The 17279-nt window shown below is 46.2% G+C and overlaps 2 protein-coding genes across 9 annotated transcripts in view; one reads left to right on the plus strand and one right to left on the minus strand.

The window, feature by feature from the left end:
• On the minus strand, positions 1 to 12013 carry LOC148521205 (queuosine 5'-phosphate N-glycosylase/hydrolase-like). Of its 6 annotated transcripts, none has more exons than XM_088475514.1 (5): positions 11940 to 12013; positions 10266 to 10618; positions 9285 to 9544; positions 8438 to 8633; positions 1 to 787 (listed from the first exon to the last, which is right to left on the minus strand). In XM_088475514.1, the coding sequence occupies exons 2-5, from the start codon at positions 10600 to 10602 to the stop codon at positions 555 to 557; spliced, it is 1026 nt and encodes a 341-aa protein (XP_088331640.1). In that variant the 5' UTR covers positions 10603 to 10618; positions 11940 to 12013; the 3' UTR covers positions 1 to 554. The 6 variants fall into 6 exon arrangements, with proteins under 6 accessions (XP_088331640.1, XP_088331641.1, XP_088331638.1 ...); XM_088475515.1 differs by lacking the exon at positions 11940 to 12013 and adding an exon at positions 11914 to 11937; XM_088475512.1 differs by lacking the exon at positions 11940 to 12013 and adding an exon at positions 11845 to 11909.
• Positions 11684 to 17279, plus strand: part of ORC2 (origin recognition complex subunit 2) — a 26110-nt gene continuing 20514 nt past the window's right edge. Inside the window, exons 1-4 of one of the 3 annotated variants that reach the window (XM_088475508.1) lie at positions 11684 to 11723; positions 13191 to 13294; positions 13514 to 13654; positions 13761 to 13841. In XM_088475508.1, the coding sequence (XP_088331634.1) occupies positions 13201 to 13294; positions 13514 to 13654; positions 13761 to 13841 (316 nt within the window). In that variant the 5' untranslated portion in view covers positions 11684 to 11723; positions 13191 to 13200. Of the gene's footprint in view, positions 11724 to 12038; positions 12188 to 12225; positions 12290 to 13190; positions 13295 to 13513; positions 13655 to 13760; positions 13842 to 17279 lie in introns of those variants that run through there. The other 2 variants (XM_088475509.1, XM_088475510.1) reach the window with 2 other exon arrangements.

The following is a 17279-nucleotide window of genomic DNA, read 5'->3' on the forward strand; positions in this document are numbered from 1 at the left end:
CGTGTAGATGACAGACTTTCGGTGTTCAAATAAAATAGCACGGACTCATTTCATATTTTGTACAAATTTATTATGAGTATCATTGGGAAGTATCTCTGGGAACTCATTTGATGTCCCATCCTATCAGCTTTTGTCCCGAAACATCTCAATAAAGGCAAATAACATCATTTATGCTGATGCCTACTTTTGTGTAGCCTTTCCTTATTACAGAAGTATCCATCTTTTAGTGTTTGCTGTGGTCACACCATGAAAGGCTTTGGCCCTTATATAATTTTGTAGATATATTTTCAAGCTGCTGTGAATGCAACTAGTGCACCGCAGAGCTGACCGTTTTAAGGTGCAGGTGGGATGTTCGATAGAAGATGATCCGTATACGGTCTCAGCACACTTTGCTCTGTGACAAATTCATTTCCAGATGGGACACAATTACCAGGTATTTATCGATATTTTATAACAAAATTAGTGCAACGTACTGAGAACTCCAGTGCAAAGACCTAATTCAAGTCTGGAACTGGATTAAGAGCTGAAATTAGTTGGACGTCTTTCGGGATCCATTAATAGTATATGCACCGGACCCTGTGGAAAGGAACCACTTTGATTTCCTCCCTGTAGTCCCGGGCATAGTCCCAGAGGAAGTGGTCGATCAGGACGGGGTTGAACTCATTGCTCATGTTCTCTCCTTTCTCCTGGAATAATTCCCGCAGGCGCTCACAGATCAGTTCCACCGCCCAAATGGAACAACCGCGGATCTCCATTTCCTCGCGATCTCCATTCTTGAAAAGCCAACCTGTACGCAAAGCACATGGCAACAGATTACAGCGACTTGCTACATAAACGGTTATGCCAAGCCAGTAGTCAGTCATGTTACAGAGAGGTTATTACCAGAGGTGCCGATGGTGCCATCGCGGTTAAATTAGCAAAATGTATATCCACCCGCTATGGCAGGAAAGTGGCAGCATCAGGTGTTATTACTTGACCAGTAGATTACCGTAGGCTTACACTAAGGCTTGACAAATTTTTCTAACATCTAGGAGTCAGGATGAAAGTGTAGGAGCCAGACCACCGTCCCCCCCAAAAAATTCCAGGAGTGAGTGAGGAGCACAGCTCTGTGTGTTATACACACACTATACTAGTCCACAAAATGGTCACAGTTGAATGGAAACAGTAAAATAGAGGCCCCCTCACTGCTCTGCACAGCTCCCCTCCTCCACTCCCCCACCCTCCAGTAATAACAGATCACATTTTACATAAAATAATGGTGCCAGAAAGTACAACAAACCCCCTCCCCTCGTGGTCATACCACTATCCCTCTGAAGCCGCTCCGCAATCCCCGGCCACACATAGACCCTACTATCAGAGAGCTCTATACAGCCAGAGATAGCAGACAGTAGACAGCCGGGACAATACAGGAGGATCAGCGTAGACTGGGACAGACAGCAGGGATCAGAGCAGGCCAGGATGGAGAGGAGTTGTCAGCGCAGGCCGGGACGGACACAGGCACAGCAGTTACCGTAGGCGACACTCAGCACATGCACTCCTGTGCATGATATGAACACCGCAATACTAAAGGCACGAATCTCCGCTGGAGCTGATGAGGATCTGCTTCCTCCCTCACTGCAAAATCTAGTAGCCATGGCGACTTGGCCCCCATGATTTGTCGAGCCCTGGCTTACACTATGTACACTGGGGGAAATTAAATTCCGTGCGATGGTGAATAGCCGCGGAAGGGTGCTCCCGCAGCTATTCAATTCAACGTGCTCTTTGGGCGGGCAAAGGATTTCTCCTCGCCCCTGGGGATGCGAGGAGAAATCGGACAAAAGTGCCGGCTTAGTGCGGCGCCAACAGCCGTGTGCCCGGCACTTTAGTTGGAGAATGCCGGTTACCGCGCCTTAACACCCAGGTTAAGTCATGAGAACCGGCATTCTCTGACTTACCTGCTTCCCGACCAGGCCCACAGCGCGTTGAATTGAATAGCTGCGGGAGCTCCCTCCCGCGGCAATTCATCATCGCGCTGAAATGAATTCCCCCCCATTGTGACCTGACCTGGTCCTCTATAGTCTGCATTGTGGCAGTCTCCAGGGTCTGTACGTTTGCCTTCCCTCTCAGGATTGCAGCCACTGGCAGAGAATTCGCCCACTGGCCTCATTCAGTCATTACCCGGCTGCCACTAGGTAAGAGACATTTATGGGCTTTGGGGGATATTCATGAAAGCTTGGCGAGAGATAAAATTGTGAGAGATAAAGAGCCAACCAATCAGCTCCTAACGGTCACTTTGAAAAATGACAGGAGCTGATTGGTTGGTATTTTGTCTCTCACAATTTTCTCTCTCTCCAAGCTTTCATGAATACCCACTTTGTCTCTGGTACCTGCTCCTCTCCTGTCTGCCGTGATACCGTACTGTGGGTCTGATTCAGAGATGGATGGAATTGCAGAGTCGCACATAAGTGGCTGTGTAATTCTGTCCATCTACAATGCTAATGCAGCAGATGGTGTGTAGGAAATAAGCACCTCCTTGCTGCATGTGCCAGCGCGGCGCTGCGACCCTGGAATCACCATCGCAACCATTGATCACCGTGGTTGCTCCTTTGGCCAGGCTGCGAAGGCTGAAGCCTACCGTAGCCTGACCGGGTCTTGACACAGACCCTGGCATCCTCCCTCCCGGAAAACGGGGGCGACAAAGCCACCGATCCCTCCCCAGACGCCGCAGCATGGGGGTGGGTGTGGGGTGGGAGGATCTGTGAGCGAGACCGCAATACCTGTTGCACGTATGCACAGACACCAAAACAAAGGAGATGTGCGCTATACGTCGGGTTAGCACACTATAGTAAACTAATATCTGATTGCTTGGAAATGGTTCTACATCTAGTCCTAGCGGTGAAATTATTAATATTTAATATGACTCCAAAAAGCATAAAAGACGGAAAAAAAAAAAAACATACAGTGTAATACAATAGACATGAATATAACACTAAAAACATAAATGCTTGTACAATGTAAAAGTTCGAACTAGTGCGAGAGATCGGGGAGTGGTCGCTTGTTGCGTATAGACTGCCCAGCAGAGTGACAGGAGAAGCTGTTTGTGGGTGGTAACATGGACAGGCCACTAGAAACGGGGGAGTGGAGGTGTGAACGCAGGCGTGCCTGAGCATCTCAACGCCGTTTCAGAGGCGTGCATACTTAACAGGCAGCGTCATTGTACACGTCACCTGGTTGTATTTCACACTGAAGTGCTCGCAGTGCTTGCGGCAGGGTATAGTCAACCACAAGTGCTGCGTTCGCTTCCGATGGTATCCGATGTACCGATGCTTCAATACACTTCCTGTAGATGATGTGCGCTAGTGGGCGTCTACACACACAAAGCGATCGCACGTCAAGACATAGTGGGCGTGCTAATGCCTTGCCGTGCGATCGCCTGCCATGCCATCACTTTGGCGAATTTGCATCCGCTGGGAGCGAGCGTACGCAAATAGCGAGTGGGTCTGAATCAGGCCCTGTGTCTCATCCCTCAGACGTCCTCAGGAGTAATGCCATTACCTCTCTTTGACAGCTCCATCTTTGACGAAACGCGTTGGTTGAACTTGCCGTTTTCAGATAAGCAAATCTTTTTCTATTACACTGTACGAGCATTTATTTATTTTTGTGTTATATTCATGTCTATTTGACTACACTATGTAAGTTTTTTTTTTTTTTATGTCTTTTATGCTTTTTGGAGTCATATTAAATAGAACTACAGAAACCAACGGATGGCTGCTAGACGATTCCACAGGACCTGCTCCCATGCACCACGTAGTGACCACGTTTGGAAAAGGAGGGATGATTCTTGCTGTGAGCCAGGATTGGTGCCATTACACAACAGCTTGATCAGATTTGACTATATGCCAGCTTGACAGTGTAGGCCAGGCAGATGACCTCACTCAGCAGGAACTTTCATTTGCACTTACAGCTTCGGCACACCAGTAAGAATAAGATCAGATAACTATGTAAGATTCTAGGGGGTGGATTTACTGCGAGTTCTAAAAAAGGAAAAGAAACCAATCAGATTGTAGCTTTCATTTACCTAGTACATTCTATAAAATATCTACAATTTCATTTGTTGCTATGGTCAACACCCGTATTTCTTTCTACCTCCAGGAGTTAGCACTGTCCGTATTATCATCAAGCTCCTGGGGAACGCAGAAGAACAAAATAGGTTGCACATATGTGTCCTCAAACACAATAGCTGCAGTCGCGCCAAACAGTCGTTTTCGACGCGCCAGGTCCCATGCGTCTCAGCTTGCGCCGAGTGTCTATTTTGCCCGAAAATGCGTCTTAGACGCTATGCAACTAAGACGCACGGAGACTGCATGGATTTATTTCATACGTGACAATTGTACATCTGTGTGCGACTGAGTCTGACTGTGTATGTGAAGTGCTACAATGACCCAGTCACGGTTCTTTTCCACACCAAGTTCTATTGTGCTTCGTATATAGACTCGCACACAGTGTCACATAGATCACATTAATCAGTGCAGTACCCATCGCACTGCGATTAAGATGCATTTTCAGGTGAAAACGATACTTGGCATTAGCCGAGTCGCACGGGACCTGGCGACAGTGTCACGCCTGGCATCTCATTCCACATGGGCGTATTGAGGCTAAGGGCCGTATTCAATATGGGGCGAAAAATCGTGACGTAATTTTCGCCATTTTCAATTATCCCCGTATTCAATTTCAAAGACTTTTCACCGGTGCGAAAAGTCTTTGATAAAAAACAGGGATAAGTTTTCACCATGTAATACATGGCAAAAAAAAGTGACGAAAAAATTTCCAAAAATTCCCAAGGACACCCCAAAAAATGTACTTTAAGTTTGGGGGTGAAAAAAAAATAAAAAATGGGGAACAAACTTTTAACCTAGCGAAATTAATTCAGGGGGGCTTCCAATGTATGCGGCAGGCGTTTTCTAGAATGCGGGTGGTTGCAGCAGGTGTATTTTTTAAGAATTTTTAAAAATCACTTTAGGGACTTCAAAATATGCTTGTACCTATTTTCATGTACCCCAAATTTGATAGACATACTTATTTTTCCCCAAAAAAATCCTAAGTGCTATTCTTCACCACTTCTTCTAAAGCCGCATTTATGCACCTGCCGAGGCTATTAATAACCCCGACTACCTTCAACTGGCCAAATCGGGGGTACGCATAGTGATCCCCCATGTCAGGACATCTTTTGGGAGGGTGACAGCATGATTTCCCCTAAAACTGACAGGACTTTTCGCTACTTACCTTTCCGCCGGGTCCCGTTTTCGACGGATCCTAATTGAATACGGGGATAAGCAGGCCCGCGGCCAATAAAACGGTGACGATGGCGAAAAGTCTGACCTCAGACTTTTTGCCTCAAATTGAATATGCCCCTAAGGACACATCTGTAAATAGTAAACTTGCCAGAATATGTGCAGAAACAGGGAAGAAACTGTCCAGTACGTTTCCTATAGCTGTGAGGACAACCACCACTAGTAGAAAAACTAGGATAAACCCTCAGGTCATTGAGACACCATGAAAGGAACCTGATCAGATTTGTCCCTAGACACCGCCCAGGTCTACATCCCAGTGTATCAGAGGGAATCTTCCCTACAGCCAAGGTGGACTGGACCACATGAAGAAGTACTCACTACACACACTAGGTAAGTGCCAGGGGATCCATGTAGCTCATTGGAAACAGACAGAGCTTTACAACCAGACAGGCTCCTTTACCAAGGTGTGTACTATTGTCCAGCTGCTAGTACCTGAGTTATGACTCCTCATTGTGAAGAGGTTTGTCAGTGACTAGAATATTGCACTGGGACACAATGACACCCCATACACATCTCCACCTTAGCTGTAGGAACCAATTTAAATCCACCAGATCCCATAAAACATCTGTGCAGGCTTTATCTTGGAACACTGCTAAGCTGTTATCTTTACAAATGTGCCATTATATTGCACAATGCATTGAGGATGTCATGACGCACAGACACAACAAGAAACATAAGGCAAACAAGCTTACAATCTAATAAGAGCGGAGAACACGCTGTACATAAGGTAGCAGAATAACACTTATAGATCACACGATGTTCAAGGACACAAGCACTGTGCAAATTCTTGGAAGTAATTGCTTAGTACAAGTACTGTATTAGTTCATGGCTCCATGTACGCTTACACTTACCAAGGGTTTTGGTTTATTAGTGGAATAAACGGTAAGTCGATGGTTATAGACAGGTGAGGGAGATAGTCAGGATACAATCTTCCAGCAATCAGACAAATCAAAACTGGGAAGATCCGGCTTCTAAAATCTAACTCACCCCCTGGGAGACCAGGAGAACCCTAGTAACCCTAAGCCAAGTCCAATGCTATAATGTTGCATCATTAGGGTCATTGGGCCTGATTCAGACCCACTCGCGAGCGGCTGTCCGCTCGCAAGTGGGTCGATGGTCTGCACTGAGCATGCGCACGACGGAGGGAGCTCCGTCGTGCGCATGCGCCAGACACGACGAGCGAATGACTTTCCTTCGCTCGTTGTGTCCGATCAAAGGGGGCGTGCTGTCAATGTTGATTGACAGCACGCCCCCTTTGGTGGGCGTGCCTCCCTGACAGGGGCGTTCCCACGGGAATGCCTCCCGTCAGAAGCCGGCCCACTGACATCACTAGTGATGTCAGTGGGAGTGATTTTGGCTCTGATAGAGCCAAAATCACTCCGGAGCTGCGGTTGAAAACCTCAACCGCAGGCTCCGGCTCGCAATTTCGATGGTCGCGATGGTCACGACCATCGCGGCCATCAAAATGCACGCTCGTATAGCCTGTGGGTGGTGACCCACAGCTATACGAGTGTCCAGGAGGACGCTCCATGAAAATGGAGCCCGGCCCTCATGCAGAGCGTGCGCTCTGCTCAGAGCGTACGGCTCTGAATGAGGGCCATTGTGCCCTTTGCCGCACAGCAACTGCCCATTATGCTGATGCCGCAGCTGATATAATTTATGTAGAGATGCCAACTAATCCGCCGCTTTGCATAACAAGCTGCACCATTGGAGGAACATCGGTCGCACCATCGGACATTGCTCCAGCCCAAAGAAGGCGCAGGATGTCCGTCTAAACATGTCCACAGAATTCAGTGCAACTGTGGAAAAAGTGGCCCGCGACACGCCCACGTCTGGCTAACCCCCCCCCATTACCACTCAGTAATGGCCACTGACATTGTCTCTGAGTCCAAATTCATTACTACATCCCACGGCTGTTACCATCAAGATACATACGAAGACTGAAAACATCGGCCGCTTGCGTCTGACGCCACAACAATCTTCACCGCTAAATCAGGCGCTCACTGCGCATAACTGAATTGCATTAAATTCCCTGCTGGCTAGGGTAGATCTGTGCACTCATTAATGTTAGACTTTCATCCCTAATAAATCCAGCCACAGTTTACCTAAGGAAGGATAATGATTAGTAAAACGCCCACACTTTCATTAGATTACCAGATAAAGTGTGTATAAGTGTGACAAAGAACGATTACCGCATTGGGTTTAATTTTAAGTCTTAAGGCAACAGATATTCTCTATACTAATAAGTAAAGTGCACATTGTGTTACCATGATATAAAATTGATACATCTTTATTTTTACTTCTTCTTTTTCTTGTAAAGGTATATTTGCCATTCATTTATTATGATTGGGAGGAGCCCCATTAAATAGCATTGAGTCTCTCTGGCCAATTGCTCGCTGATGAATCCTCCTGTACTTTGCTTTTTAATCAGGGGACATCAATCAACCAACTAAGGGCCTGATTCAGACCCACTCGCGAGCGGCTGTCCGCTCGCAAGTGGGTCGATGTTATGGACTGAGCATGCGCACGACGGAGGGAGCTCCGTCGTGCGCATGCGCCAGACGCGACGAGCGAAGGAAAGTCCTTCGCTCGTTGTGTCCGATCAAAGGGGGCGTGCTGTCAATGTTGATTGACAGCACGCCCCCTTTGGTGGGCGTGCCGGGGGCGTGCCTCCCTGACGGGGGCGTTCCCACGGGAACGCCTCCCGTCAGAAGCCGGCCCACTGACATCACTAGTGATGTCAGTGGGAGTGATTTTGGCTCTGATAGAGCCAAAAAAACTCCGGAGCTTGCGGTTGAAAACCTCAACCACAGGCTCCGGCTCGCAAATTCGATGGTCGCGATGGTCTCGACCATCGCGACCATCACAATGCACGCTCGTATAGCCTGTGGGTGGTGACCCACAGCTATACGAGCGTCCAGGAGGACGCTCCATGAAAATGGAGCCCGGCCCTCATTCAGAGCGTACGGCTCTGAATGAGGGCCTAAAGCCACTAATTTACTCTCCGTTTTCTGCTTCCTCCATTCTTAGAGAATAACTGTCCTAAAGTTACAGCAGGAAACGTGCAGTAGTATTGCTTTGGCTGGAAGCCATTACTTTGTACAAACCTTCTTTCAGCTTTCTCAGTAGCTCTTCTGAATATCTCATTGCTCCGAAATGGACCAGGGCCTGAGGAATCCTGTAGTCAGCAAACATGGTTATTTTATGGATGTCGTGGAAACAGCCGTCATTGGTTCCTTCCAGTACTCCCCAGGTGTCTCCTACCAGGATCTGAGCACGCTTGTAGAAGGCCACCTTCTGGTCCTGACATCGGAAGAGGACAGACCATTGGTTAAGTTTGGGGATTTTGAGGATTTAGCAATCAAGGCTAGACAGATACACTTACTGGATACAATCTTACCACCCATTGGACAACATCTACAGTGTAATGTTAACACAACAAACCAGACAATCCCTTACATACTACGCAAGTAAGGGGAGGATAGAAAATTACTGAAGACTGTTTGGGACAGTGGCGTCATGTAGCCAACACAAAAGTGCCATATTGCAAAAACTAAATACCAGAAAGAAAGTACGCCAAATCTTTGGGCTCTCAGATGCCCTCACTCAAAATAATTTGTAGGGTACAACTTTCTCTTTAAGACCAATTACGTAAAACAATATTTGTTTACTGTAAAATGCTTTGAAGCAGTCTGTCTGTTGTGGCCTATGGCTTCCACACACCGTGACGGGAAGGCACAAGGATTCCCAATGTTTTGATCAGTTTGCAAAATTAATTTTTTTCAAAAATATCTCCAGTACATATGGGTCATTCAGCAAAGTACAAACTCAGATACGGATTGTCTGTAGGAGATCTATCTCCTGAAGTGATATTTTACCATAAAGCCACTGTACGCCTGCATTATATATGAAGCCTACCGGTGTGCAGGTTCAACTATAAAACTATGATCTAACCTGAAAGACCCCTTCGTCCCTATAGGAAGGGAAATTCTCAACCACCAGCTGCATCAGCCTCACAGCACTTTTCTCGCTCATCTTTACGCAGTTCAGGAACGAGCCTCCGAACTTTTCCGTGAGAATCTTTCCAGTCTGGTGAAGGATCTCCAGACGTTCCTCGATCATCGGTAAGGGAAAAGCGGAGTCACTGCGCACTACATGCCTCAGCTGGTCCATGGTTATGGTGGAGTAGTAAGAAGCAGTGGTGAGGGGTATGCCTGGTCCAAGGGAAATAACAAAAAACCCTCTTATTAATTAGAATGTTGATGTCAGCATGTTCATCAATAAGATGGTGCACAAGGTGGCATTTGCTTTCATTTTCTCAACACCGCTAGGAAACTGAGTTACAATCTGACAGGTGCTAGAATTATGCCCATCTCCCATGCATTATTTTCCATAGGTTGAACCCTTTGTTTTCACAGATCACTAAAATGACATATATAGGGCAGTTTGTCGCACAGTGCACAAGTAGCTGCCACTCTTGACGTTGCATCTACAAACTAATATTAATTACACCTGTACACCGGCTACATTCTAAGAGTTGATTAAGTCATTTCTCACATTAATGCATCTAAATATATAATTGAATAATTTATGGGTTCGAGTCAATCAACTGCCCCAGCATGCGTGGGAGGCGAGTTGCCATTGCAACACCATAGAAACACTGGCAATGGCAGCCAAACTTGCTCTCCTCGCGGCCAGACCTCGACTTGGACTCGCTGTTTTTTTGTTTACTCAGTCCTAAGGGGCTACAAACAAAAAAACAGGGGTTCCGGAGCTACTGCAAGTGTGGTATACAGCCACACTTACTTGCCCTATGGGTTCCATGTTCCTCAGTAGCCAGCTTAAAAGTCTGAATCCGGGGTGAATATACAGTAGCTAGAACAGATGTGTGATCTGAGTGAATGAATGTAAAGATGCCGCATGTCCCTCACTGACCTTCATCCAAGGCTCTGTTCATCGCAGCACAGAAAGACCAATAGCCGCTGTACTCTTTGCCTTTGTATTTGACCAAGAATTTCTTATCTTCATCCTCAGACCAGAAGGAGAAGTTTAAAGTGTCTGCAAAGAACACCCAGCTGACGGCGTCTTCTCCGGAGCTCTGTGGGTTCAATTCATGGAGAGATTTCCATCCCGCCAGGCTGATCTCCTTCCGCCCAATCTTCTCAAACAGCTTCTCGGCCAGTGAGCGCACCCCCTCCGGCTCCACAAACACATCCCTGCTCTTCTCAGTGATGAACTTGCCGGCCTCCCTGGGTGCTAGTGTACCCGACATTCTGCCGTTTTCTGGCCTGTTTAATTAGAAAAATACATTTATAATGATGTAACCACTAAAGTGAGTACAGTTAAATATACACATTTACTTCAACAGTAAAACTGGATGTAAACTCCCATAGGGGCTGCGCCACATACATATGGAAACAGTAGGACAAAAGATCAACAAACCTGATGGTGCCAAAATACGCAACATCACCTTACGCAATTGTTACCATCCCGACAGAACGGGGCAGATACACAAGACTAGGGAATAGGTGTGGAACACGTTGAATTTATGTATAAGGCAAGATGTGCAAGTAAGGGTTGGAAAAAACTAAGTATATCCAGAAGTTTAACTATAATAATAATAATAATAACTATAAGTCCAGATATTACCATTTACCATAGTTTATAAGCAATTTTCTTTTTTATTTTAACTCACTCACTAAAAATGATCGAAAAGTATTATTATGGTTATCAGACTTTAATCTGTTCTAGTGACTAGGGGATGGGGTACATGTATCAAGAGATGATAGCCTCTTGATTCTGCGTCCTCACCGGTTGAGGGGTCATTACCTCTTCTCTATATTGTACTAAAAGGCTGACCATGGCGACACAGGGCCTTATCCAGAGGCGCTCGCAAATAGCGAGCGCTCGTTCTGAATCAGGGTGGCCTGTTTTTTGTTTTTTTTTGGCCGGCCTCCAGGCCGCTCACTAAGCTGTGTGTGACCACCCACAACTTGTGCGGGCGGCCTGCCGATGGTTGCGATTATCGAGACCATCGGGCTTCCGTCAAAACCCTTGTGGTAGGGTCTCGTCCACCGCAAGCCCCAGTGAACTTCCTGCTCTAGTAGAGCAAGAAGTTCACTACTGACATCATGTGTGATGTCAGTAGGGCCACCCCCAAACGGCAGGCGTTCCTTCGGGAACGCCTCCATTTGGCCAGCCACCCCCCCACCCCGACCCGCCTACAAAACGGGACGAGCTGTCGATCAACATTGATAGTTGCCCTGTTTTGCTGCGAGTGAAGTGCTCACCCGCTCTGGAGCTCGCGCGTGCACACTACCCGGCTATGTGGTCAGGAGTGGGTCAGAATCAGGCCCACAGTGCCTGTTGCACTGAGATTGAGAAGGTTGGGAGGTGGGCATTGGGAACTGGAGACCTCTTGTGGGACCACCCATTCTGAGAGGGTTTTCTTTTATACTTTCAAAAGTACCAACAAGTAAGAGAAATAGGCCCAGACATAACCCTTTCCCCTCACACAGCCGCTCTCCCCGCCATGAATGTAACGAGTCACGTCATGTATGCAGCGCTCCTCCAGTCGTCTTACCGTGCAATGATACAGTGGGTACTCACCCGCAAGTCACAACATCCAATATGGCGGCGCCCAGGGAGCACACGTTGTTGGCACCGACGTCATCGCGCTGCGTTCTTCGGCTTTCTGATTGGTGCCTGCACTGACTTCCGGGACTCTAGTAGCTGTGCAGGTGCCCAAACTTTCCGGGTAGTTACATGACTCTGGATGATAGGTTCCCTCCTGTTTGGCCGTTGCAGATTTGGACCCTGTCCCCTGTCTGACAGGCAGGGAGCTGGCGGGAGAGCAGGTCCGGTAATACTGGCACAATCCAAGGCTGGGGGAGGATGGGGGGACCTATAGCTTATCTGCTTCCTCTATGTTAATACTGCCAAGATGACAGTGTGTTGTTGTACTCACGCAGTTTGCTTCCTAAAGAATACACAGTGCCTAGTAATTATATATATATATATATATATATATATATATATATATATATATATATATATATATATGTGTGTGTATGTGTATGTATATACATATGTGTGTATGGGGCCTGTCATACAGTTGGTCTCTCTGCGCCTGCCCCTAGACTACAGTTGCAATTAGTGAGGCTAGTGCTGCAGGGCTCTGCTAATGTTTGAATGCATTGCTAGGTGATTATGGGTCAGATTTGAAGGTGGGCACCAATGCAGCTGTGACCGCCATCTTCTGCCACAGCACGACTGCATCTTTATATTAATGCAGAAGCCGATGGGATCCATACAGAGTCGCCCACCGTCTGCTGCGCTAATCCGCCACTCTGTGTATTAAGACGCACCATTGAACGTTGCATCAGCCCTATGGACGCTCATATTATTCATCTGGACAGGGCTGCCGAAAATCGGTGCAACTGCGGCTAAATACGTAGTTGCTGAACGTAACGCACCCGTGTCTGGCTAGCCACCCCCCCTATCTTACCCCCCAGACATGCTCACTGACATTGCCTCTCTCTGCGTCTAAATTGGTTTTGCGGCTTTCGTTTGTAACAATGGAAATGCATGCGCGGTGTGGATCGGACGTATGCACAGACAGCATTCACCTCTGATGCAGGCCCTAATCTATTACAGTCCAACACTAAGGGCCCGTCTTCCACAGTGTTTGATGTTGAAATGATTTATGTTTTTGAATGATCTTCTTACTCCTCTATTGTTGTTTTATCTGTCTGTGCTTGTATTTTTTACGGCCTTTATTTGTGAGCAGTGCTGTAATAATTCCTTACTTACAGTATAAAAGATAGTAATAAGCTGTAATGTAAAGTCCTTCTGTTACAGGTTGTCAGACATGAGCCGCGACGCAGAGAACAGGAGCAGGAACCTGCAGGTGCAGTTTGTGCCAGATGAAGAGGTTTTGGAGCATATCACTGATAAACAGGAAGGTGTGTGGCCCCAATCCATAGTCATGTACAATATATGGTCTCTTGCAGTGGTTGTAGTAGAAGATAACTGTAATCCTGATTACATGGCCTGCAAATACTTCTGGGATGCAGACTCCGTGCTTGTACTTAGCCTCGGCATTGTCAACAGAATAACAACCAAGGTTTTATTTCATCGCCTTTGTGCTGTGAGACCATTACGGATCAATGTTGTTATTTCAGGGCTGAAGCTTAGGACTAGCACCACCACTCAGCGCATAGTTACTGCGAAGAACCTGACTAAGAACTTCAATGGGCACCAGGCAGAAGATGACTGTCCAGAAGTCTGGAAGGAAAAGGACTACGTGGAAGTGTTGGCAACAGGTGGTATTTTATTAGCAAAGTAATAAGCAAACAAATGTTTTCTTAGCCTGCTCCCTGCAGTTCCTAATCCACAACATCTCATTATTATTATTATTCTCCTGTGCAGATGTCCTGCAGACTGGTCCTGGAGGTGGCGAGGTGTATTCTTTCCAAACAGCCAAGCGCTCGCATAAGATGGCGCAGTTAGGTAAGCACGCCCTCTCTTCACGCCAGGCTCACTTGTTACAGCAAAAACTTCTGCTTGACAAAATGTCATTCTCAATTTTAGACCCCGGGTAACCCCAACAGGTCACGTTCCCGGGGCTTATTTCAGATGGGGTAATTACTGACCCAGCAAAATAGATCAACTCGTCTGTGCATGATTCACCACTTAACAGGCTCATAGGCCCACATTGTACTTGTACCCCCAAAGTGTTAACAGATCCTCCAGGGACATGAGGTTCCTATTGACTTTTTCCACACCCACTAGTGGTAATAGATCCCCAGTGGCAGAGCCTCCTACCCACCAGTGTCGAGAAGTACCCACCCTGTTAGCCCCCCCGTGTGTGTGTGTGTGTGTCTCTCTCTCGCTCTACCAATCTCTATCTTGCTCTATAGATATATAATTAGAATTATAAAGTGGGACAATACCATCTCCCCCTGTGATTTGACATTAAACACCTGCCCCACTTCGCCATACCATCCTGCACAGCTAGGTTCAGGTTTACACTGATCAACAGTTCTCCCTGCTGCAGCTGATCTCAATACACGTGGACAGCACTGTAGCATGGGATGAAACTGTGTCAATTAAAGCCTAGCTGGCCACAGTTGCTTCCCATACACATGTGAAAGGTAACTGGTTAAAGAAATCCTGAAATCATGACCTGTTTGGGGTACTTGAGGACTGGAGTTGAGAACCACTGTTCTAATGCATATGTGGATTTCATGGGAAAGATTTCTGGACTGCACACCCTGAATATATATATAATGGGAGGTGCTACCTGATGAGACTACTTACAGGCACAAAAACAGACAAATCCAAGGTGCACAACTCCAAATTGTTAATAATATATAAATGCAATAAAATTTTGCAATCAATAGAGGTTTTTAGCATAATCTTGGCCAAGGTTATGGGCCTACCCACCATATCCAGGTAACCTCTGTAGGGTAGGTCCCTAACATACTACGATTCAAATCCAGAGCACAGGACACCCCCAAACTAGCCCAGCTAAGCCGCCCCAGGGCACCGCCATAGTAAGAAAAGTGCAGTGTGAAAGAGATAGTTAGGAGCAGCTACTGCTGCATATAAAGAATGAAAATAAAAAGTGAGGTACATGTATAATAAACAAACAGTGAAGGGTTAAAATGTGTTATAAAAGAAAAATGTGTTATAATGCGGTGCCCTGAAACAGATCAACACAGGCAATCCAGGGGGACCCACGTCCCAAAAATGAACTAAAGTTGCACTTCATTATATAAAAAACTTTTAGGACTTACCTAGAATTGTGCCTAATACTAGTGTGCATATACAATACAAGACTCCATGCTTTTAAACCAATAAGGTAGGGGTGCTATTGATTGCTAATTTTTTTGCATTTATATATTATTAATAATTTGGAGTTGTGCACTTGAGATTTGTCTGTTTTTGTGCCTGCATATGTGGATTTGTTTGAGTTCATGATTTGTCAGTTGTCACTGTGGCTCACAAACCCCTACACTCTCTCCCCCTCCTCCTTATCTATGAGTATGCATGCCCATAAAAACAGTCTCCACATGCTTAATACCAGCACAGAAGCATTAAGACAGTGGATCCAATATAATAATTATTGTGCAGCTTCTACACGATAGCATTGAATAAAAAGTACCACTATATTGGGCAAGGTGTCTAGCTAGGCTTGTTCTTTAATGTTTTGTAGATCATTTATTAAAATCAATTTCTCTATTCCGTCAGTCTAGCTAATTATGTTTTCAATATATAACACCCCACTTGTGACCCTATGGAGTGGTGAGCTACAACTTATTTACATACTATAATATATACAACATGCAATATGAGTGGCACTGTTTCAGTTTATAGTAATCCTGAAGAACGTTTTAATAAACTGAAACGTTGGACAACATGCTGGCTGTGCATTGTATGAAGATTGTTGTTTGAGGAAGGCATCTGGGCAGGGTACGTTCCAATGCTCCGGAGATATAGATTTAGATATTTACTGTAGGTCCATTATACACATAAACGGAAGTGGCAAAAGTCATGGGATAGATGCGATGCTAGTATTGTGTAGGACATCCCAGCAAAGTTCAGCAACTAGACTTGGCATCGATTCCACAAGTTAATGGAAGCCCTCTGGAGACATGTTGACCCATGCCATCTAGATAGCTTCCCACAGCTCCTTGATATTTGTAGGTGCAGGATCTTGGGTGCGAATGGACCTCTAAACCATGTCCCATAAATGCCCGATTGGGTTCATGGCAGGCGAGCGTGGTGGCCATACTATTTGTCGGAACTTTCCAGAATGCTCCTCAAATAAGTTCTGGTGCATTATGCTGCTGTTCATCGTTTTGGGGGTCATGAAGTCTATGAGGGGCTGCAAATGGTCATCAAGCAAGACACCATATCGGTTACCGGTCAATGACATGTTCAGGCGGACCAGCCGACCCAACCCATGTTACATGAACACACCCTACATCATTATGGAACCACCACCAGTCTACACGGTGCCTTACTGACAGCGGGGGTCCATGGCCTCATGGGGTTTGCACCACACTTGAACCCTACCATCAGCCCGAAACAGCTGGAACCGTGACTCATCGGACCACATCATATGTTGCCAGTCCTCTAGGGTCCAATTAGCGACGACACGTGCCCAGGTGAGGCGCTGTGTCCGGTGTAGTATTGTTAACAGGGGCACTCTGGTGGGTTTTCTGCTTCCATATCCCATGGAAACTAAAGAACGCTGCACTGACCTGCTGGATATTTGCGTTTGGTACCTTCTGCATTGGATGTGGATGTGATTTGAGCCAATATCGCTTGTGTGTTACCACAGACTATTATGACCAGATGCCGCTGGTTATGATTATTAAGCACCCGTGATCAGCCCCTGGGTGGTGATGCCTTCCATGAGGTATTCCCGGTACACATGTGACACCGTAGATCGAGGAATGTTAAATGTCCGCACAACTTCGGAAATGGAATGTCCCATCCGTCGGTCACCCACTATCAAGCCCCGTTTGAACTCCGCTAATTCACGTCGCCTTGCCATGAGCCGGTGTTCAAACTGACTCACAAGATGCCATATTACAACTGATGCAGGTCTGGCCTTTTCCAAGACATCACAGTACGGTGACGCCATCTACCATTACTATTACATACTGCTATCCCAATACTTTTGACATGTACGTACATGTATGCAGTGCATATGAAAATCGGTTCAAAAAGAAATGCACTTACTAACTTGAAAAATAATTCATCAGGTTCATGGTCAAATGAATCCTATCAGATCCGCTCTAATAAAAACAGATTATAGCAATCAGCACGCCAAGTATATGAAAGTATATGCCAGTAAAAATGAAAGCACCAAATGTAACCTGATGTTTCCATATATATATTATTGATATATTTATGTATGAAACCGTATAATCCGTA

Source organism: Taudactylus pleione, unplaced genomic scaffold (assembly GCF_031769625.1).
Source record: "Taudactylus pleione unplaced genomic scaffold, aTauple2 ptg000173l, whole genome shotgun sequence".
NCBI lineage: Eukaryota > Metazoa > Chordata > Amphibia > Anura > Myobatrachidae > Taudactylus > Taudactylus pleione.

Bases quoted from the DNA above. Each gene is read 5' to 3' on its own strand.
- LOC148521205 (XM_088475511.1), bottom strand. From the start codon at position 11,828: ATGTCTGGGCCTATTTCTCTTACTTGTTG. The intron at 10,619-11,799 runs GTACTTTTGAAA...CTAATTAAACAG, and splicing joins CCTATTTCTCTTACTTGTTG to GCCAGAAAACGGCAGAATGT. The intron at 9,545-10,265 runs GTCAGTGAGGGA...CCCTTGGACCAG, and splicing joins GAACAGAGCCTTGGATGAAG to GCATACCCCTCACCACTGCT.